Genomic DNA, 23,212 nt, shown 5'->3' on the forward strand with positions numbered 1-23,212 from the left:
ATACCTGCCTCTTTCGCCTCCTGCACTCCCGGCTCCTCTGCCACCCCATATATTGCGAGCCCCCAGCCTGGTTTGACCCTGGATCCTACCACCCGCGACACCGTCCTCGCTACGCCCTTCCAAAATTCCTCCAGCGCTGTGCACGTCCAGAACATATGGGTGTGATTTGCTGGGCTCCCTGAGCACCTAACACACCTGTCCTCACCCCCAAAGAACCGTCTCATCCTTGTCCCGGTCTTGTGTGCCCTGTGCAGTACCTTAAACTGTATGAGGCTGAGCCTCGCACACAAAGAGGAAGAGTTCACCCTCCGTAGGACATCTGCCCACATCCCTTCCTCAATCTCCTCTCCCAACTCCTCCTCCCACTTACCTTTCACCTCCACCACCGAGGCCTCCTCCTCCTCCTGCATCACCTGGTAAGTTTCCGAGATCTTCCCCACTCCCACTCACACCCCCGAGAGCACCCTGTCCTGTACTGTGTGTGGCAGCAGCCACGGGAATTCCACCACCTGCCGCCTGGCAAACGCCCTCACCTGTAAGTACCTGAAGGTGTTCCCCGGGGGGGAGCCCATACTTCTCCTCCAGCTCACCCAGGCTCGCGAACCTCCCGTCCACAAACAGGTCCCCCAATCTTCGTATCCCTGTATTGTGCCACCCCAAAAACCCTCCATCTGTTCTCCCTGGGACGAACCAGTGGTTCCCCCGTATTGGGATCCACACCGAGGCCTCAACTTCCCCCCTGTGCCGCCTCCACTGCCCCCAGATTTTGAGGGCAGCCGCCACCACCGGGCTCGTGGTATACCTCCTTGGAGGGAACAGCAGCGGCGCCATTGCCAGTGCCCCCAGCCTTGTACCCACACAAGACGCCATCACCAGCCTTCTTCCATGCAGCCCCCTCCCCCTCCATCACCCACTTGCACACCATCGTCGCATTGGCGGCCCAGTAGTACCCACAGAGGTTGGGCAGCGCCAGCCCCCCTATCTCTACTCCGCTCCAGGAACACCCTTCTCACCCTCGGACTCCCTCGCGCCCACACAAACCCCATTATACTCCTGTTGACCCGCCTAAAAAAGGCCTTCGGGATAAACACGGGGAGGCACTGGAACAGGAACAAAAACCTCGGGAGCACCGTCATTTTGACTGACTGCACCCTGCCCGCCAAGGACAGCGGCAACGTGTCCCACCTCTTGAACTCCTCCTCCATTTGCTCCACCAGCCTTGTGAAATTAAGCCTATGCAGGGCCCCCCAGTTCCTGGCCACCTGGACCCCCAAATACTTGAAGCTCCTCTCCGCCCTTTTTAGTGGGAGCTCGCCAATCCCCCTGTCCTGGTCCCCTGGGTGAACTACGAACAGCTCGCTCTTCCCCATATTGAGCTTGTACCCCGAAAAGTCCCCGAATTTCCTAAGGATCCTCATTACTTCCAGCATTCCCCCCACCGGGTCCGCCATATATAGCAGCAAGTCGTCCGCATAAAGCCACACCCTATGCTCCTCCCCACCCCGCACCAACCCCCTCCAGTTCCTTGACTCCCTCAGTGCCATAGTCAGGGGTTCAATCGTCAGTGCGAAGAGCAGGGGGGACAGGGAACACCCCTGCCTCGTCCCTCGGTGCAACCAAAGGTACTCGGACCTCCTCCTGTTTATGGCCACACTAGCCATCGGGACCTCATATAACAGCCTAACCCATCTGACAAACCCTTCCCCAAACCCAAACCTCTTCAGACCTCCCACAGGTACCCCCACTCTACCCTATCGAAGACTTTCTCAGCGTCCATCGCCACCACTATCTCCGCCTCCCCCTCCCTCGCCGGCATCATAATAACGTTCAGGAGCCTCCGCACATTCGCGTTCAACTGCCTCCTCTTGACGAACCCCGTTTGGTCTTCGTAGATGATCTGCGGCACACAATCCTCAATCCTCATGGCTAAGACCTTCGCCAGCACCTTGGCATCTACATTTAGCAACAAAATCGGACTGTAAGACCCACACTGCAGGGGATCCTTGTCCCGCTTCAGGATCAAGGAGATCAGTGCCCGGGACATCGTCGGGGGCAAGGCCCCCCCTCCCTTGCCTCATTAAAGGTCCTAGATATCTTTTGTAGAATTCGACTGGGAAACCGTCCGGCCCCAGTGCCTTCCCCGCCTGCATGCTCCCTATCCCTTTGGTCAGCTCCTCCAGCCCAATCGGGGCCCCCAGTCCCTCCTCCACCTTCGGAAGCCTCAATTGGTCCAGGAAGCGGCCCATCCCTCCCTCCTCCCATGGGGGCTCGGATCGGTACAATTCCTTGTAAAAATCCCTGAAGACTCCATTGATGCCAACCCCACTCCGCACCACACTCCCTCCCCTGTCCTTAACTCCCCCGATCCCCCGAGCTGCGTCCGGCTTCCGAAGCTGATGCGCCAGCATCCGGCTTGCCTTTTCCCCATACTCGTAAATTGCCCCCTGGGCCTTCCTCCACTGCACCGCCGCCTTCCTGGTAGTCACCAAGTCGAATTTGGCCTGGAGGCTGCGCCTCTTCCTCAACAATCCTTCCTCGGGCACCTCCGCATACCTCCTGTACACCCTCACCATCTCCCCCACCAGCCTCTCCCTCTCCCCCCCGCTCCCTCCTCTCCTTGTGGGCCCTAATGGAGATCAGCTCTCCCCTAACCACCGCCTTCAGCGCCTCCCATACCATCCCCACTCGGACCTCCCCGTTATCGTTGGCCTCCAGGTACCTCTCTATACTTCCTCGGACCCGCTCGCTCACCTCCTCGTCCGCCAACAGCCCCACCTCCAAGCGCCACAATGGGCGCTGGTCCCTCTCCTCCCCCAGCTCTAAGTCCACCCAATGCGGGACGTGGTCCGAAATGGCTATCGCCAAATACTTGGTATCCTCTACTCTCGCTATCAGCGCCCTGCTCAAAATAAAAAAGTCGATTCGGGAATAAACTTTATGGTCATGTGAGAAGAATGAAAATTCCCTAGCCCCCGGCCTTGCAAATCTCCAAGGGTCCACCCCTCCCATCTGGTCCATAAACCCCCTCAGCACTCTAGCCACCGCCGGCTTCCTACCCGTCCTAGACCTTGAGCGATCCAGTGCCGGATCCAGCACCGTGTTAAAGTCTCCCCCCATTATCAGGCCCCCCACTTCCAAGTCTGGGATCCGACCCAACATACGTTGCATAAAACCCGCATCGTCCCAGTTCGGAGCATACACATTGACCAGTACCACCCTCTCTCCCTGCAACTTACCACTTACCATTGCGTACCTACCGCCATTGTCTGCCACAATGCTCGACGCCTCGAATGACACCTTCTTTCCCACCAAGATCGCCACCCCTCGATTTTTGGCATCCAGCCCCGAATGAAACACCTGACTTACCCACCCTTTCCTCAATCTTACCTGGTCTGCCACCTTCAGGTGAGTCTCCTGGAGCATAACCACATCCGCCTTCAGCCCCTTCAGGTGCGCGAACACGCGGGCCCGCTTAACCGGCCCATTCAGTCCCCTTACATTCCAGGTTATCAGCCGGATCAGGGGGCTACCCGCCCCCCTCCCCTGCCAACTAGCCATAACCTCTCCTCGGCCAGCCACGCACCCGCATCCCACGCCCGGCCCGTTCCCCATGACCATAGCAGCAGCAAATCAATTCCCCCCCCACCCCCACCCCCCCCCCCCACCTCCCCGGCTAGGACCCATCCTAGCTGATTTACTCCCCCCCATTGCACTTCCGCAAGTCAGCTGACTCCTGCTGACCCCGGCCACTCCCGCCTCTCCTTCGACTCCTCCCATTGTGTGACACACCCTCCTCTTTCGTTCCCCATCCACAGGCTCGCCCCCTCCCATCCTAAGTGCGGGAAACAACTCTCGCTTCCCCGCCCCGGCCCCGCCCCCTCCAGTTTTCAGCACGGGAAAAAGCCCGCGCTTTCCACCTACCCGGCCCCGCCACCTCTGACGCAGCTCCTTTTACAGGCCCAGTCCCCTCACCCCTGACTTGGGCCTCCCCCTCCCCCGCGGGGCCCCATCTCACCGTCGGCCATCCACCCCTGTTCCATTTGCTTACCCCCTTCCAAGAGCCCCCCGACCAACCCAACCAGAACAGTGCCCAACCCCCCCTAACCACCCTCACCGACCAGAAAGAGAAAAACACAAAGAAAAAGAAACCAAGAGCAAAGGCCCCCCCCCCCCCCCTTTAAAAGTAACATGTCAACCACAGTCCCCAATCGCCCATCCTGACCCTCTGTGTCCAATCTGTGTCCAACTTCTCGGCCTGAACAAAGGCCCACGCCTCCTCCGGAGACTCAAAATAATGGTGCTGGTCCTTGTAGGTGACCCACAGTCGCACCAGCTGCAACATGCCAAAACTTCACCCCCTTCCTGTGCACCCCCTTCGCTCGATTATACCCGGCCCTCCTCTTCGCCACCTCCGCACTCCAGTCCTGGTCTCTTCAAACCTCCTCGTTCTCCTACCTGCTGCTCCTCTCCTTTTTGGCCCACCTGAGCACACACTTCCGATCAGCGAACCGATGAAACCGCACCAGCACCGCCTACGGAGGCTCGTAGCCTTGGGCCTCCTCGCCAGCACTCTATGGGCCCTTCCAGCTCCTGGGGCCCCTGGAAGGACCCCGCTCCCATCAGCGAGTTCAACATGGTGACCACTAGGCCCCCACGTCCGGCCCCTCCAGCCCCTCCGGGAGGCCCAGAATCCGCAGATCCTTCCGCCTCGACCGATTCTCCATCTCCTCGAACCGCTCCTGCCATTTCTTGTGGAGCGCCTCGTGCGCTTCCACCTTTACCGCCAGGCCTAAGATCTCATCCTCGTTGTCAGAGATCTTCTGTCGGGCCTCGCGGATCGCCACCCCCTGGGCCGTCTGTATCTCCAGCAGCTTATCAATAGAAGCCTTGATCGGCTCTAGCAGGTCTGCTTTAATCTCTCTGAAGCAGCGCTGGATACCCTCCTGCTGCTCCTGCGCCCACGCTGCCTGGTCTCCGCCCGCTGCCATTTTGTTCTTCTTCCCTCGCACCTTCTTTGGGTCCACCACCACCTTTTTAGTCGCCCCGCTCCTAGTAGAAGCCATATACTATCGGGGAATTGTTATAATCTCCTTCCCACACCGGGAAACGTCGAAAAAGTGCTGTTGGGGGCCCTGAAAAGAGCCCAAAAGTCCGTTTTTGCGGGAGCCGCCGAATGTGCGACTTAGCTCCGCATAGCCGCAACCGGAAGTCACACTGTAAGGACTATGATACTATGACAACCACCTGTGAGGGCAGACAGAACCTTGGTTGAATATCTGATTAATAAGATGGCGCCACCGGTCCTCTGGTGGTGATATGTCAGGGGAGGATATTCATGAGGTGGCTCCTGCTAGGATACTGTACGTTTAACCCTTTTCACCCAATATTTTGGGGTATTTTTGTTGAAAAACCCACTTGATCAATGGAGTAAGGTGCCCACATAGGGGAAATGCCCAAAAGGACCGGGGAAGAAACTCGAAAACAGTTCATTGACTGAATCGGAGGCTACTCGGGGCTCGTCAGTGGAGTCAGTGAATGATTTGGACAAAGAGGGGAAAGACTATTTTTTCGATGCATCAGAGGAAGCAGATTCTTTTGTTAAAAAAAGCGTGGGCTAGGTGCAAATTTTGTGGATGTTGGAGGTGGGGATGAGGATTTGTGAAGTTATTGGGGTGCCTTATTTATGTTTACGTTTCATTGTTCCTGTGTGGGTTGAGTGTTTCAAACGTTGGACTTGGATGCGGCATTTTATGTTATGGGGGTTTTGTTCTACTTGCTATAACTGTTATGAAAATACCTAGCTCCCTCTTGGAGTCCTATGTTTTAAGGGTTTTTTGTGTTTATTCACTCTGGATGGGAGCCGCCCTGCGAGCCAAAGAGTTAGCTAATGGGAGCGGACTGATGGGGGTGATTGTAGATCATTATATTAGTTTTATTTTAGATAATGAGCTTAGTGTTTTTGTTCTGTTAGGGGCTACGTTTATTAGAAGTAGGTTTCAGTGTTTTTTGTTCGCCTTACTGTCTTGCGTATGGATATTTGGATGTGGGATTGTTTGGGGGCGATGGGCAGGGATAGTTTGCTGACAATGACTGCAGATTTTAGTTTTGTCTTGCCAATAGGATTGGTGGCCATCTTGGCCTGGCGGCTGTACTTTCTATTGGCTAATTCCTCTGGTTGGAAATGGCTGATTTGGTGTTGGTCCACAATTCATTTGGTCACCTGGAATATAAGGGAGTTGAATGGCCCAGTGAAAAGATCGCGAGCATGTGCTCACCGTAAAAGTTTGAACATTGATGTGGTGTTTCTGCAGGAGACTCATTTGCAGGTCAGGGACCAGACAAGTGTGCGGAAGGGGTGGATGGGACAAGTTTTTCATTTGGACTTTCATGGTAGGGCCTGGGGTGCTGCAATTTTGATCAATAAAAGGGTTACGTTTTCTGCCGCTAACATCTTGGCGTACTCTAATGATAGGTATGTGATTGTAAGTGGTGGACCTGGGTAATGTTTATGCTCCAAATTGGATGATAAGAGTTTTATTAACAAGCTGCTGGCCTTCGTTCCTGTTTTGGACTCGCATGAGCTAATCTTGGGAGGGTGACTTTTGTGTCCTGGATCGCAGGATGGATCGATCAAGAACCAAATCTCTATCAGGAGTGGTAACAGCGTTGTTGGCTTTCACAGAGCAGATGACGGGGGTGGGGGGACAGCAGATCCGGAGCATTTTTCCACCCGAGGAATTAAATGTTTTCGTTTTGCTCCCATGTCCACCATATATACTCACATATTGACTTTTTAGTGGTGGGACTCTCCTCCCTTTGATGGAGAGTGCGGGGTATTCGACCATTGTGATTTCAGACCATGCCGCACATTTTGAGGATTTGGTACAAGAGTCTGGTCCATCCCAATGTCCACCATGGAGATTGGGCATGGTATTGTTAGCGGGCAAAAGATTTTGTGAACGCATGTCCACTGCCATTGGGGAATATATTAACTTTAATAAGAGTGAGATTATCTCACCTTCTACATTAAGGAAGCCCTTAAGGTGGTTCTCAGGGCAGATATAATTTCCAACAAAGCACATATGGAAAGGACTGCGCGGGTGGAACGGTAGATGCTGGTGGACTACATACTTGTGAGGGACCATCAGTATTCCCTTGCCCCAATCCCGGAGGCCAGCTACAACATTTGAGGGTGGTATTTTATGAACATGGGAAGAAGGCCTTTTTGCTCATTAACTGAAGAGGCAGGCAGCTTCCTGGGAAATTATGCAGATAAGGGACTTGAGTGGCACTTTGGTTTCCACCCCACCTAAGATCAATGCAGCTTTTAAAACATTTTATCAGGGTCTCTATAGATTGGAGACCCCGGTCAGATTGCTTCGATGTGTTACCCATCCGCGGTGAAGAGGGAGAGGTGGGACGAGTTCGAATCCATGTTGGGCTCTGAGGAAATTATAAAATGCATTGGGTTGATGCAGACGAGTAAAGCTCCTGGCCCTGATGGATTCCCCATTTAACTTTATGAATCTTCAAAATATTTAATGACTCCTTGCCCTGGAGTTTGTTGCCCATTACACATGCGAAGACCTATATTTCCCTGATCCTTAAGAAGGACAAGGTAGCATGTGGGTCGTTTCAACCTATTTCACTTTTGAATGCGAACACTAAATTACTCTCAAACGTGCTGTCAATGTGGTTGAAGTCCTGCCTCTCAAAGGTGATCTCGGATGACCAGACAGGCTTTGTCAAGGGTCAGCAATTGTCAGTCAATATACGTTGACTATTAAATATTGCCCTTTCCCCCCTCTCCTGTGCCTGAACCGGAGGTGATTGTTTCCCTGGATCCTGAAAAAGCATTTGATCGGCTGAAGTGGGATATCGCTTCGAGATTCATGGGAGGTTTGGTTTTGGGCAAAAGTTCATATCCTGGATTAGTTTACTGCATAGGGCCCCCACTGCTAGTATTTGCACCGCCTTTGGGCTATTTTCTGCTGAATAGGGCGACAAGGAGTCTCTGCTCCTGTCTGATTTAGCAATAGAACCACTGGCCATAGCATTAAGATCTTCCAATAAGTGGAGGGGGATAAAATAGAGTATCGTATATGCAGATTATCTGCTTTATATTACTCATCCCATATCCACAATGGATGAGATAATGAAGTTACCTCGACCCAGAGAAGGAGCCAAAACTCCTACGTTGAATTTGGATAAGGGTGAATACTTTCCGTTTAACACCCCTGGGAAGGGAGCTCATCTGGAGATGTTACTTTTCACCTTGCCAGATCTAGCTTTTGTTATCTGGGTGCCCACAATTGGGCCTTGCTTCGTAAATTAAATTATGCTAGTCTGGTTAATGGGGCCAAATCTGACTTGGAGAAGTGGGATAACCTGCCCCTGTCCTTGGCAGGCAGGGTTCTGACTATTAAGATGAATTGCCCTCCCAAGGTTTCTTTTTTCAGTGTCTCCCCAAGTCCTTCTTTGTCAGAGTTAACAAATTAGTGTCCTCTTTTATTTGGGTGAGAAAGATCCCAAGGATCCGTAGAATGTTTCTCCAGAGTGCTAGACATCTGGTGGTCTACCTTTACCCATTTTGTGATTTAATTATTGGACAGTAATATTGAGAAAGTACTGGGGTGATTTAGTTCTTTTTTCTGAGGTGGACAAGTGTGAGCGCTTGAGCGCTGTTCTCAGGGGCCAGCAAACAACTCTCATGTGTTTTGGTCTTATCCCAAGTTAGTAAGCTTTTGGGTCTCTTTCTTCAAACCCATGTCAGACGATCTGGAGCTATGTCTGATGGTGACCATTTTCAGGGTATCAGACTGGCTGGTGCTGCAGAAGTGGTGGTTGGGGTGGGGGTGAAGGCAGATGCCCTCACCTTTGCCTCATTAATAGCCCAGAGACGAGTTCTGGTTGGGTGGAGGTCTCCTACTGTGTGCCTTGGTTGGGTGACCTCATATCGTTCCTACATTTGGAGGTCAACTATACCATTAGAGGATCAGTACAAGGGTTCTACCTATGATGGCAACTATTCATTACCTTTTCAAAGAATTAGTCACCGTCAATTGTTCAGGGGGTTTAGTTTAACGTTCAGGGTTAAGTTTAGTTGTTCTTGATTGTTGATCACATTCTTTTTGCATTGTAATTTGAACCAACTGTTTTATATTATTCTGTTTATAATGAAAAGATTTTCAATGAAAATATATTTTTTTAAATGATGGCACCTCAAACCGAATGGAAATCCCTCAATACTGGATTATCAGCCTTGAGTTTTGTGCTCAGGTCCTGGAGTGGGACTTGAACCCCAAAACATCTGACTTGAGAGGAGTCTGCTACCAACTGAGCCACAATTAATAGAGCAGACACCAGAAAATTATGAAACAGCAGGCATCAGTGACACAAATTTAATGGAGAAATGTGTACCAATGAATTAAGAAATTCAGAAGAGCAGTAGTGGAATTGATAAATTATGTAATAGGTAATGAATAGAATAGCAGACACACTACCAAATAAATGAATATAGCAGCTGGCACCAGTAAATTAGTTAATTCCAGTTATAACTAGTAAACTAATACATTTATACAGCCACATATCTGCAGTGCATTAATAAATAAAGAGCAGCAAATCAATAATTTAATATAGAAGAGCCTCACATCAGTGAAAGAAGCAATGGAGCTGTGGGCAACCGCAAACTGATAAGGTTTGTTGAAAAGTACCAGTGAATTAATAACTGAATAAGTAAAATATTAAATGTATGTAAAGCTGAATATACTCTGGCTGCTGCATATGTACAAAGTGCCCATGTTGAGGCATTTGATCAGTTACCATGACTCGTGACACAAAAGTGTACAGCGGGGCACGATAGCAGAGTGGTTAGCACTGCTGCTTCACAGCGCCAGGTTCGATTCCCGGCTTGGCTCCCTGTCTGTGCAGAATCTGCAAGTTCTCCCCGTGTCTGCGTGGGTTTCCTCCGGATGCTCCAGTTTCCTCCCACAAATCCCGAAAGACGTGCTGTTAGGTAATTTGGACATTCTGAATTTTCCCTGTGTACCTGGACAGGCGTCGGAATGTGGCGACTCGGGGCTTTTCACAGTAACTTCATTGCAGTGTTAATGCAAGCCTACTTGTGACAATAAAGATTATTATTATTTGTACATGCATGCAGAAGCCTGACCCTTTTCACTATTCTTCCAGCCCCCCATGAAAATAATTAATCTAAAAATGAAATTTAAAAAAACCATTTCCTTGCCAGTAGCTGCACAGAAATAGGGATAGATATATGGATAAAGTAAATAATTCATAAATACTAAAAGGCCATGTTCCCACAAAATAAATATTTCATTTAAAAGCTGTTAGTTTACAAAACTGCAACACCTTAAAATGTGTTTTAAACATCTCAAAAACAGAAGCTTGGGAAATTGCTGTGTGGAGATGGATAAATTAAAGTATTTCAAATTAGATCTGTGAATTATTTATTTCAGATCAAAAATAATGTACTCTACATAAGGCTATGTTGTGACATGCTATGTCTTGAAGTCGATAGAGCTGGGTGGCAATCAAAACAGGCGAGCACCACGGGTCAAGTCACAGGGTTGCGGCATGGTAGCACAGTAGTTAGCACTGTTGCTTCACAGCACCAAGTTCCCAGGTCGGATTCCCAGTTGGGTTACTCTTGTGCGGAGTCTGCATGTTCTCCCATGTCTGCGTGGGTTTCCTCCAGGTGCTCTGGTTTCCTCCCACAAGTCCAAAAGGCTTGTGAATTGGACAATCTGAATTCTCCCTCTGTGTACCCGAACAGGCGCTGGAGTGTGACGACTAGGGGATTTTTACTGTAACTTCATTGCAGTGTTAATGTAAGCCTTCTTGTGACAATAATAAAGATTATTAACCCAAGTTGTGCCCCGAGCTAATGCAGAAAACCCTTTGCTGCATTGGAGGGGAGTCTTGATTCGATGCCTTACTGGCAAAGGAATCAGCTAAGAGTTTGGCAAACTAGGGTAGGGACCCTGAATTTGTCATTACTGCAATGGAGTTGTGGAGATTTGACAGCAATGTTTGGGGGGGGGGGGGGGAAGACTCTTTTTATCTGACATCATTGTGGAAGCATGAACCTAGCAGTTGGCACAAGGTGTGTAGGATTTGCCTCAGTGTTTTCCTGCAATCTATCAGCAATGAAGGGGAGAGGGGGAAGAGTATAGGCTTGAAAAGAGTGTTTTGGGCAAATCCCATGTCTGCTACAATTGGTTTGTGCTTTCCAAGAGATCTCTGAAAGTTGAATTTTGTTTTTCTGATTTCTTCCTCATTGTTAATTTGTGCCACACATTAATTCAAAACATACTAATTTCTGTCCACATCAACAAACACAAAGAACCTTTCTAGTTAAAAAGGTAACTAAACTTAACCTGAAAATGCTTTTAAAATTCATCCTCTGTTTTTCTTCAACTAATTTTTAAAAATTATAACAAAAATTGAAGAAAAATATTTCAGCAATTCAGAAGACCAAATAGTATCACAATACTTCAACAGCAATTAGGTATATTGAATTGGTTCATAGCTCAATATACAATTAGCTCTGGACTAATAATTGACCAAACAAAGAACTCTGGGAAAGGCTACGGCCTTCGTGGAATAACTTTAGGGATGGCATTAAAAGACACAAAGACAATGCAATCATTGTGAACTACATTTAAAGAGTATTTAAAATCTAATTTTAAATATTAGCAATGTTAACAACTTTAGCACAGAGTATTTTCATCATCAGTTTAAGTGACTTAAAAAGGAAAGTACACCACATAGCTAACAGTCACACATTCATGTGATTAAACACAAATTCCAATTAGACTGCCGGATATTGCTACAGGAAAATGTTACAGGTAAATGATGATCATTCAATTTCAGAAATCCAATAGGAAATGTTTTGTGAGGCATTTAAATGGGAGCATGTACGGTGGCACGGTAGCGCAGTGGTTAGCACACCAGGGTCCCTGGTTCGATTCCCAGCTTGGCTCTCTGTGCGGAGTCTGCACATTCTCCGTGTCTGCGTGGGTTTCCTCTGGGTAGTCTGGTTTCCTCCCACAAGTCCCGAAAGACGCGCTGTTGGGTATGTTGGACATTCTGAATTTTCCCCGTGTACTCGAACAGGCGCTGGAATGTGGTGCCTTGGAGCTTTTCACAGAGACTTAATTGTAGTGTCAATGTAAGTCTACTTGCGACACTAAAGATTATCAAATTATACAAGAATGGAGAAATATGAACAAAATGTGCATTAGCATTAATTAGGATACTGCAGTTAAATTGGACAAATAAATAGAATAATTCAATCAAGCAATTTTAAAGTTTTGTCTTTATGATTTAGAACAAACAAATCTAAATAAACTGAAATATAAAAATATAAAAAGCAACATAAATTGTGTAAGCAAGATCATTAAGTACAGGTAGGAATCTGTCAATATTAAATAAAGTTCACAAGCAACTTTGATGATCAAATATTTGTGGCTTTATGCTTGCAAAGTTTCCAAAAATAATGCCCCATCACAATAGAATGCCACAAAGAAGTTCAGTCAATAAAATATTTTTCCATTCTTATGTAGCCAAATGTAGCAGCTAATTTGCACATAGCATTATCCAACAAACAGCTAATAAGTTGAATAACCAGTTCAGCTATTCTTGGTAGTTTTGGATGACGGAGGAATTTGGTTGGAACACTGGAATACTCCCCACTCTTCTTCAGATCATGCTATAGTATTTTCCACAGCCACCGGAACAGTGTCTCTGTTCAGCATTTTATTCAAAAGCTGGCATCTCCATTGCTGCACCATAATTTTAGGCTAGAAATTTGTACTCCCAAGGGCTTGAACCCACCACATTTTAACTTCAATCTATTAAAACTGAATGATGTCCCTCTGATATAATTAAATCAATACTGACATCTCCCGGCTGCAACATAGCCTTCATTTTAATTCTTTAACATGTAACAGTATTAAAAGAATTTGATTTACAATAAGGATTACAGACAGATCAGATTATTTTAAATGGAACCCTTGTTGTGCAGATTGCAAACTTTAGTTCGGCTACTTAATCAAGTGCAGTTCTTCTGATTTTATGCAAGTCTCATTTGATACAACTTTCCCCACCATATTGTACATAATAGAATTCAAATAGGGCGGCATGGTGGTGCATGGTTAGCACTGCTGCCTCACGGCGCCGAGGACCTGGGTTCGATCAGAGAGGAATTTGCATTCTCCCAGTGTCTGCGTGGGTCTCACCCCCACAACCCAAAGATGTGCAGGGTAGGTGAATTGGCCACACTAAATTTCCAATTAGAAATAAATTAATTAGGTCATCTAAATAAAAAATAAATTGAAAACAAAAAGTAATAGAATTAAATTGATTTTGGAAAATATGTTCATTGAAATATTTGTAGCATTACCTTAACTCACTAAATTAACTTTTTCCAAATAGGAAGAGAGAGAATTCAAGAATGCATGAATGCTACGAGCAGGGTATCAAAATTTAACCTTTGAGACACCAGAAGTATATAATTAATGACTGCAGTTGATTGTACTATTAAACAATTGGCTCAGGTATTACGGAACCAAAACACTGGGCATAATTTTCACCGTCACCATTTAGGGTGTAAACTGGCAGAGCACATCCAATTTCTATAGCAGGCCAGCAATCTGCCATTATTCACCCAAGCAATGAAATTGAAAATTACCGCCAATGTTTCTGATTTGAAAATTATTGAAAGCTCCATGGTCATTTCCCCTGATGTGCCTGGAGGAGCCATTAATTGGCAAATATAATAGTACCTATCAATGAAGCTTACTCACATACAAACGTTATCAAGTGTACAGTAAAATATATCAGAATGCACAATTGCTTTTTGGCCCAGCCTATTCTCATTTCGGCTTTAAGGATGTATTGCATTAATAAGGAATGTCGCCCTTTGAAGTACACAATGGATTAAGTGAGACACTTGTGAAACACTGATATTCAGCAAACCAATGGTTGAAATCTCTTAGCTAGGTATGATAAAATACCATCTACTGGTACTCAAAAACACTGCACAACATCATTTCAGTTATGTTTTGAGATGGCCTAATCCTGTTGTGTAACTTCCAGGACAGAAATCTGATGACACCATTTTTAAAAAAAATTGGTCAAATGTTTCGCATACAGAATATCAAAGCACCACAGACAAGGATCTATAGCTCTACTATGCAGAAAGCAAAGGCCATTTAAAATACAATATAAAATTGTAGATTAAATTCTTCAGTAAAAAGTGTTGTTAAAGAGTTACTATATATCTTATAGCTGTTACAAATGATCTGTTGGTTACATAAACCAAATGAAAAATAGGTATGAGCTTTCTGCATCTCACAGAAAAGTAAGAAAATATATTGTGATTTGTTTTATATGGCACCTGAAACAATGCAAATTGATCTCTACCTATGTAGTGAGTGCTATTGCATAGGCAGTTTTTACTCTAACCAAAGCAAAAAGCCTGATCAAAATCAGTACGATACATACAATCATCACTTGTAATAACTATAGTCAAAATAGCATGTATAAAACTGAATAAAATCCCTTATTGTGTATTATTCCTTCAAAACTGGTCAAGAGATCTCAAATTTAATTAAACACCAGAAGTTCGTTCATGGGGACTTCAAATTATTCCTCTTGAACTGCCACGTGGATGGGTGCTCATCTTGCAGATTTCTGAATTTGTTTCCACAGCAGAGCCACCATGCGAGTCCAATAAAAATGCATAATGCAGATTCCACATAGTAGCCATCAGTTGTGATTGAACAAAAACCACCAGATTTTGCACAAAGCTGTGTGGGGCAAAAGAAGTTGGAGAATGAATGTTTCAAGTTTACTATCAGAAAACTGATTTGTTGTAAATTTGGTTGCATAGGAAAGGACACCACACAAACCATGCTATAGATCAACCATTTTAAGTTTTAGAAAATGAAAACTCACTTCAGAATCAATTGCAGATCTACAACTTTGTTCAGGTGCACCTATGCACTTCTTGATTGTAAGTGGGTCCACCATCCAAAGAGCTAATGTGGCGGGCCAGTTTCCAGCAAGATTAGAAATAGTATTCAATAAAGTCATGTATGTTCCTCCAATCGAAGGATCACTAATTTTAGCATTAAATGCCATGATTGCAACATATATGCTATAGACAGTCACCTAAAGGAAGTGATTCAAAAATCTCAGTAACATATTAGACAAATAGTGCAATGTAATTCCAAATAAATTGCCTTTTAAAAATCTATAATGAACTTCACAATGATCAGCAAAAAGCTAGATTTTAATTTTAACTGGAACCTTCACTATATTTCTTTCCACAGCTTTATTTGGACGTCTATATTGGAATCAAAATTGTTTCTAATTTTCACGAATGCCGTAAATTCACAAACTCATACATATGTAAAACATGAGGGGACAGAATAATGAAAATAGGCTGGTAATTATGGAATAACATGAATAAATTGAGTAGGCCTAATAATGGCAGATACAATGGAAAGTGTAAAGTATTGCACATAGGAAGAAAAAGTGGAATATCTATGAATGGCACTAAAGGTATAAAGGATAATGAACATCATGGAAAAAAATAATCCAGATTACTCTTCAAAATATAAGTGGGAGAAGCAGAGGTCCACAGTAGTAAAAGGAAGTCAGGGGTCAATATCAGGAAATTCGTCACAGAGTAACCAACACGTGGAATGGATTGCCACAAAGAATGGTGGAGGGGAAAAATCTTGGAATCATTTAATTAAAATTAGATACAGAAATAGGGGAAATGCAAGGTTATATTCAGTGAATAAGACACACCAAATTATAATTTCATAACAATTGATCAAGCTGTTGAATATAATCCCTCTAGTCCTTCAGTTCAGGTAAGGGTGCCTCAAATATCTCTTCAACAGTGCAGAATAAAAGTTTGAAACATGTACAATCTATGTAAAAATGATTAGAATAAGCCTGAAACAATTCTACTGATGTTACTTTGCTCTCCAGCTATTTTTTATTTTTATTTTTTAAAAACAATTTTGAAATTCTTCCTAACTGAACTAATTTCTCTGCATCTCAAGGTAAGCATGCAGTAACTAACTTCAAGTTTAACGCAACTCTAACTGGATGACATGAGATGCACAAGTAGGACAATGATTGTCAATTTTTCCTCTTCCTTCGAAGGTCAAGACATTCCCATAGATTTCACCAGTCCGATTCAGAACAGATCAAGTCGTAACATGGTGGCACAGTAGCCCAGTGGTTAGCAGGGCGGCAGGGTAGCACAGTGGTTAGCACAGTTGCTTCACCGCTCCAGGGTCTCAGGTCGATTCCCGGCTTGGGTGACTTGTCTGCGAGGTCTGCACATTCTCCTAGTGTGCGCGTGGGTTTCCTCCAGGTGCTCTGGTTTCCTCCCACAGTCCAAAGATGTGCAGGTTAGGTAGATTGGCCATGCTAAATTGCCCTTAGGTTAGGTGGGGTTGCTGGGTTACGGGATAGGGTGGACGTGTGGGCTTAAGTAGGGTGCTCTTTCCAAGAGCCGGTGCAGACTCGATGGGCCGTATGTCCTCCTTCTGCACTGTAAATTCTATGATTCTATCAACATTCACCAGACCGACTTCCGGGTGCGGCGATGACCAGCTGAGTCGCATGTTTCGGCAGCTCCCGGTGAAACGGACTTTTGGGCTCTTGATAGGAGCCCCAACGGCAATTTTGACGGCTAAAAACACTGTGCGGTAAACCAGAAGGGAATCCCCCCTGGATACGGATGAAAAAAGGAGAAAGTGGCCGGATTCCAGTGGATCCTTTAGAACAGCGGCAAGGAAGGCAAGCAAAAACCAAGATGGCGTCGGAAGGTGGCAGTTTAACATGGGGCCCTGAACAACAAGAGTTCTTGAAATGCTGTGTGGAAGAGCTCAAAAAGGAAATGAAGAAAGAGCTGTTGGCCCCGATACTACAGGCGATCGAAGGGCTAAAGGAGGAACAAAACACCCAGGAGCGGGAGCTTCGGGTCGTGAAGGCAAAGGCAGCCGAGAATGAGGACGACATACAGGGCCTGGTGGTGAAGACGGAGACGCATGAGGCACATCAGAAACGATGTGTGGAAAGGTTGGAGGCACTGGAGAACAACGCAAGGAGGAACAACCTGAGGATTCTTGGTCTTCCTGAAGGTGTGGAGGGAGCGGACGTCGGGGCATATGTGAGCACGATGCTGCACTCGTTAATGGGAGCGGAGGCCCCGGCGGGTCCGTTGGAGGTGGAGGGAGCATACCGAGTGATGGCGCGAGGGCCGAGATCAGGAGAAATTCCCAGAGCCATAGTGGTGAGATTCCTCCGTTTTAAGGATAGAGAAATGGTCCTTAGATGGGCAAAGAAAACTCGGAGCAGTAAATGGGAGAACGCAGTGATCCGCGTTTATCAAGACTGGAGTGCGGAGGTGGCGAGAAGGAGGGCGAGCTTTAATCGGGCCAAGGCGGTGCTTCATAAAAAGAAGATAAAATTTGGAATGCTGCAACCGGCAAGACTGTGGGTCACATATCGAGGGAGGCACCACTACTTTGAGACGGCGGATGAAGCGTGGACTTTTATTGTGGAAGAAAAACTGGAATGAGCGGGTTATTAAAAAGAACGTTTGAACAAAGTGGTGGGGCGAATGTGGGGGGCAAAGAGGGGGGGTTAAAAAGGGGGCAAAGAGGAGTTTTATGTACTAATCCTGCGATGTGGTAACTTTTCTCTCTTCCACAGGTGGTGATGGGGGGAGGAGGGGAGGTGGAGGAGATGGGGCGTTGGCCATTGGGAGCGGGGCCAAGGGAGAAGCGCGGGCTTGGTTCCTGCGCTATGATAATCATGGCGGGAATAGAGAAGCAGGAAGGAGGGGGCGTCGCACGGTGCGAGCCGAGGTCACGGGGGGAAGCCGAGGTCGGCCAGAGTTTGCTGACTTCTGGGAGCAACATGGGGGGAGTAATTACGCTAGCGGGGGATCTAGCGGGGGGGGGGGTTGGGAGGTGGAATTACTGGGTTGCTGCTGCTGGGGAGGGGGGGGAGCTGGTATGGGAGGGGATGGGCGGGGGGCACCGCCTGGGGGAGATACAGCTGCATGGGAACCGGGTGAGGAGCTGGAAAAGGTTGATGGCTAATCGACGGGGGTAAGGAAGCCCCCCAACCCGGCTGATCACGTGGAACGTGAGAGGGCTGAACGGGCCGATAAAGAGGGCACGGGTACTCGCACACCTTAAGAAACTTAAGGCAGATGTGGTTATGTTACAGGAAACGCACCTGAAACTGATAGACCAGGTTAGGCTACGCAAAGGATGGGTGGGGCAGGTGTTCCATTCGGGGCTAGATGCGAAAAACAGGGGGGTGGCTATATTAGTGGGGAAGCGGGTAATGTTCGAGGCAAAGACTATAGTGGCGGATAACGGGGGCAGATACGTGATGGTGAGTGGCAAACTACAGGGGGAGACGGTGGTTTTGGTAAACGTATATGCCCCGAACTGGGATGATGCCAATTTTATGAGGCGGATGCTAGGACGCATTCCGGACCTAGAGATGGGAAAGCTGATAATGGGGGGAGATTTTAATACGGTGTTGGAACCAGGGCTGGATAGGTCGAAGTCCAGGACTGGAAGGAGGCCGGCAGCAGCCAAGGTACTTAAAGATTTTATGGAGCAGATGGGAGGTGTAGACCCGTGGAGATTTAGCAGACCTAGGAGTAAGGAGTTCTCGTTTTTCTCCTATGTCCATAAAGTCTACTCGCGAATAGACTTTTTTGTGCTGGGAAGGGCGTTGATCCCGAAGGTGAGGGGAACGGAGTATACGGCTATAGCCATTTCGGATCACGCTCCACACTGGGTAGACTTGGAGATAGGGGAGGAAACAGGAGGGCGCCCACCCTGGAGAATGGACATGGGACTAATGGCAGATGAGGGGGTGTGTCTAAGGGTGAGGGGGTGCATTGAAAAGTACTTGGAACTCAATGATAATGGGGAGGTCCAGGTGGGAGTGGTCTGGGAGGCGTTGAAGGCGGTGGTTAGAGGGGAGCTGATATCAATAAGGGCACATAAAGGGAAGCAGGAGAGTAAGGAACGGGAGCGGTTGATGCAAGAACTTTTGAGGGTGGACAGACAATATGCGGAAGCACCGGAGGAGGGACTGTACAGGGAAAGGCAAAGGCTACATGTAGAATTTGACTTGCTGACTACGGGCACTGCAGAGGCACAATGGAGGAAGGCACAGGGTGTACAGTACGAATATGGGGAGAAGGCGAGCAGGTTGCTGGCACACCAATTGAGGAAAAGGGGAGCAGCGAGGGAAATAGGGGGAGTGAGGGATGAGGAAGGAGAGATGGAGCGGGGAGCGGAGAGAGTGAATGGAGTGTTCAAGACATTTTATAAAAAATTATATGAAGCTCAACCCCCGGATGGGAGGGAGAGAATGATGGGCTTCTTGGATCGGCTGGAATTTCCCAAGGTGGAAGAGCAGGAAAGGGTGGGACTGGGAGCACAGATCGAGGTAGAAGAAGTGGTGAAAGGAATTAGGAGCATGCAGGCGGGAAAGGCCCCGGGACCGGATGGATTCCCAGTTGAATTCTATAGAAAATATGTGGACTTGCTCGCCCCGGTATTGACGAGGACCTTTAATGAGGCAAAGGAAAGGGGACAACTGCCCCCAACTATGTCTGAAGCAACGATATCGCTTCTCTTAAAGAAGGAAAAGGACCCACTACAATGCGGGTCCAATAGACCTATTTCCCTCCTAAATGTAGATGCCAAGATCCTGGCCAAGGTAATGGCAATGAGAATAGAGGAATGTGTCCCGGGGGTGGTCCACGAGGACCAAACTGGGTTTGTGAAGGGGAGACTGCTGAACACGAATATACGGAGGCTGTTAGGGGTAATGATGATGGCCCCACCAGAGGGGGGAACGGAGATAGTAGTGGCGATGGATGCCGAGAAAGCATTTGATAGAGTGGAGTGGGATTATTTGTGGGAGGTGATGAGGAGATTTGGTTTTGGAGAGGGGTATGTTAGATGGGTGCAGCTGTTGTATAGGGCCCCGATGGTGAGCGTGGTCACGAATGGACGGGGATCTGCATATTTTCGGCTCCATAGAGGGACAAGGCAGGGATGCCCTCTGTCCCCATTATTGTTTGCACTGGCGATTGAGCCCCTGGCGATAGCGTTGAGGGGTTCCAAGAAGTGGAGGGGAGTACTTAGAGGAGGAGAAGAACACCGGGTATCTTTGTATGTGGACGATTTGCTACTATACGTGGCAGACCCGGCGGAGGGGATGCCAGAAATAATGCGGATACTTGGGGAGTTTGGGGATTTTTCAGGGTATAAATTGAACATGGGGAAAAGTGAGTTGTTTATGGTGCATCCAGGGGAGCAGAGTAGAGAAATAGAGGCCCTACCGTTGAGGAAGGTAACAGGGGACTTTCGTTACCTGGGGATCCAGATAGCCAAGAATTGGGGCACATTGCATAGGTTAAATTTAACGCGGTTGGTGGAACAAATGGAGGAGGATTTTAAGAGATGGGATATGGTATCCCTGTCACTGGCAGGGAGGGTGCAGGCGGTTAAGATGGTGGTCCTCCCGAGATTCCTCTTTGTGTTTCAGTGCCTCCCGGTGGTGATCACAAAGGCTTTATTAAAAAGGATTGAAAAGAGCATCATGGGTTTTGTGGGGGCCGGGAAGACCCCGAGAGTGAGGAAGGGATTCTTACAGCGTAGCAGGGATAGGGGGGGGCTGGCACTACCGAGCCTAAGTGAGTATTATTGGGCCGCTAATATTTCAATGGTGAGTAAGTGGATGGGAGAGGAGGAGGGAGCGGCGTGGAAGAGATTAGAGAGGGCGTCCTGTAGGGGGACTAGCCTACAGGCTATGGTGACAGCCCCATTGCCGTTCTCACCGAGGAACTACACCACAAGCCCGGTGGTCGTGGCTACACTGAAGATTTGGGGACAGTGGAGACGGCATAGGGGAAAGACTGGAGCCTTGGGGGGGTCCCCGATAAGAAACAACCATAGGTTTGCCCCGGGGGGAATGGATGGGGGATATGGAATGTGGCAAAGAGCAGGAATAACGCAACTGAAAGATCTGTTTATGGATGGGAAGTTCGCGAGTCTGGGAGCGCTGACCGAGAAATATGGGTTGCCCCAAGGGAATGCATTCAGGTATATGCAACTGAGGGCTTTTGCGAGGCAACAGGTGAGGGAATTCCCGCAGCTCCCGACACAAGAGGTGCAGGACAGAGTGATCTCAAAGACATGGGTGGGGGATGGTAAGGTGTCAGATATATATAGGGAAATGAGGGACGAAGGGGAGACTATGGTAGATGAACTAAAAGGGAAATGGGAAGAAGAGCTGGGGGAGGAGATCGAGGAGGGACTGTGGGCAGATGCCCGAAGCAGGGTAAACTCGTCGTCCTCGTGTGCCAGGCTAAGCCTGATTCAGTTTAAGGTATTACACAGGGCGCATATGACTGGAGCACGGCTCAGTAAATTTTTTGGGGTGGAGGATAGGTGTGCGAGGTGCTCGAGAAGCCCAGCGAATCATACCCATATGTTTTGGTCATGCCCCGCACTACAGGGGTTTTGGATGGGGGTGACAAAGGTGCTTTCAAAAGTAGTGGGGGTCCGGGTCGAACCAAGCTGGGGGTTGGCTATATTTGGGGTTGCACAAGAGCCGGGAGTGCAGGAGGCGAGAGAGGCCGATGTTTTGGCCTTTGCGTCCCTAGTAGCCCGGCGCAGGATATTGTTAATGTGGAAAGAAGCCAAGCCCCCGGGGGTGGAGACCTGGATAAATGACATGGCAGGGTTTATAAAGCTAGAGCGGATTAAGTTCGTTCTAAGGGGGTCGGCTCAAGGGTTCACCAGGCGGTGGCAACCGTTCGTCGAATACCTCGCAGAAAGATAGATGGAATGGAAAAAAGAAGGCAGCAGCAGCAAACCCAGGATCGGGGGGGGGGGGGGGGGGGTAGGAGGAACCAGAAGGACTCTCAGGGTTGTTAATATATACTGTATAATATGTATAGGTCGTTGCGACAGATAATTATATATTGGACTGTTAAATTATATTTTTGGAGAGTGTTACTTGTGATAAGGCAGTTGCCAATTAGGGTTAGTTTTCATTTTTGTTATTTATTATTTATTCATTTTTTGTTTATAAAATAGGTCATTGTTATTTGTGTTGTTATAATATTGTGTAAAGGATGCACAATGTACTGTGTTGGTTGACCAAAAATTTTCAATAAAATATTTATTAATTTAAAAAAAAACATTCACCAGACCTATATTGATTTTGATTGTTTAATCAGTGAGCATTAATCTATGTCTAGTTGCAAGGCACCTTTACCAGAATTGAAATGTGAGCTTGATCAATTGTTTATGAAATTACAATTCATTGTAAACTTGGACATACTTTGAACTAGGAATCACCAAATAGCCCATTAAGCCAAAATTATAGAAGAACAGACCCACAGATACATTATGCTACATTATCAGTATCAGTTGGTGGCAAAAGAAAACACACTGTAAAAAAGGAAAACAGATCTTAAATGTTAGGGCAGCAAGGTGGTGCAGTTGTTAGCACTGCTGCCTCATGGCACCGAGGACCCGGGTTTGATCCTGGCTCTGGGTCATTATTCGTGTGGAGTTTGCACATTCGCCCCATATCGTCGTGGGTCTCGCCCCCACAACCCAAAGATGTGTAGGGTAGGTGAATTGGTCACGCTAAATTGCAATGAATTGGAAAAAAAGATTTGGGTACTCTAAATTTTTTTTTTTTTTTTTAATCTTTAATGTTGAGCAACAAGACCATACTGGAACAATAATCTCCAGTTCTTATTTTCTATTCCAACCCAGTTCTTTTTTAAAAAAATGTTCACAAGATGTTAGCAACTCCTTTGAATATGAACACCAGGGACTGCTCCTAGGTTCAGATACCTGTAGTCATAATGAATACACTTACTCACCTGATGTAAGGCATAACTGAACAGCAGTACTCCATAATAATAAACAGGAAACTCTGTGCCCTGTTTCACCATAGGAGTCCAAAAAACCACCAAAGCAAATATAATGCCCATAAATAACCTGCAGGAGAGATGCAATTAAATACCATTTTACTTAAGATCATAAAATATCAATGTAGTCTGCAGCGAGTACAAAATCATTAACAAAATTAATACTGT

At 47.1% G+C, this 23,212-nt stretch overlaps 1 protein-coding gene across 1 annotated transcript in view; it reads right to left on the reverse strand.

The window, feature by feature from the left end:
- Positions 1-9,386: 9,386 nt before the first annotated feature.
- slc33a1 (solute carrier family 33 member 1) overlaps positions 9,387-23,212 on the reverse strand; it is a 50,640-nt gene continuing 36,814 nt past the window's right edge. Inside the window, exons 5-7 of the mRNA XM_072474405.1 lie at positions 22,997-23,114; positions 14,983-15,198; positions 9,387-14,834 (exon numbers count right to left, since the gene is read on the reverse strand). Of these exons, the coding sequence (XP_072330506.1) occupies positions 14,655-14,834; positions 14,983-15,198; positions 22,997-23,114 (514 nt within the window). The 3' untranslated portion in view covers positions 9,387-14,654. The remainder of the gene's footprint in view (positions 14,835-14,982; positions 15,199-22,996; positions 23,115-23,212) is intronic.

This window comes from Scyliorhinus torazame, chromosome 14 (assembly GCF_047496885.1).
Source record: "Scyliorhinus torazame isolate Kashiwa2021f chromosome 14, sScyTor2.1, whole genome shotgun sequence".
Lineage (NCBI taxonomy): Eukaryota > Metazoa > Chordata > Chondrichthyes > Carcharhiniformes > Scyliorhinidae > Scyliorhinus > Scyliorhinus torazame.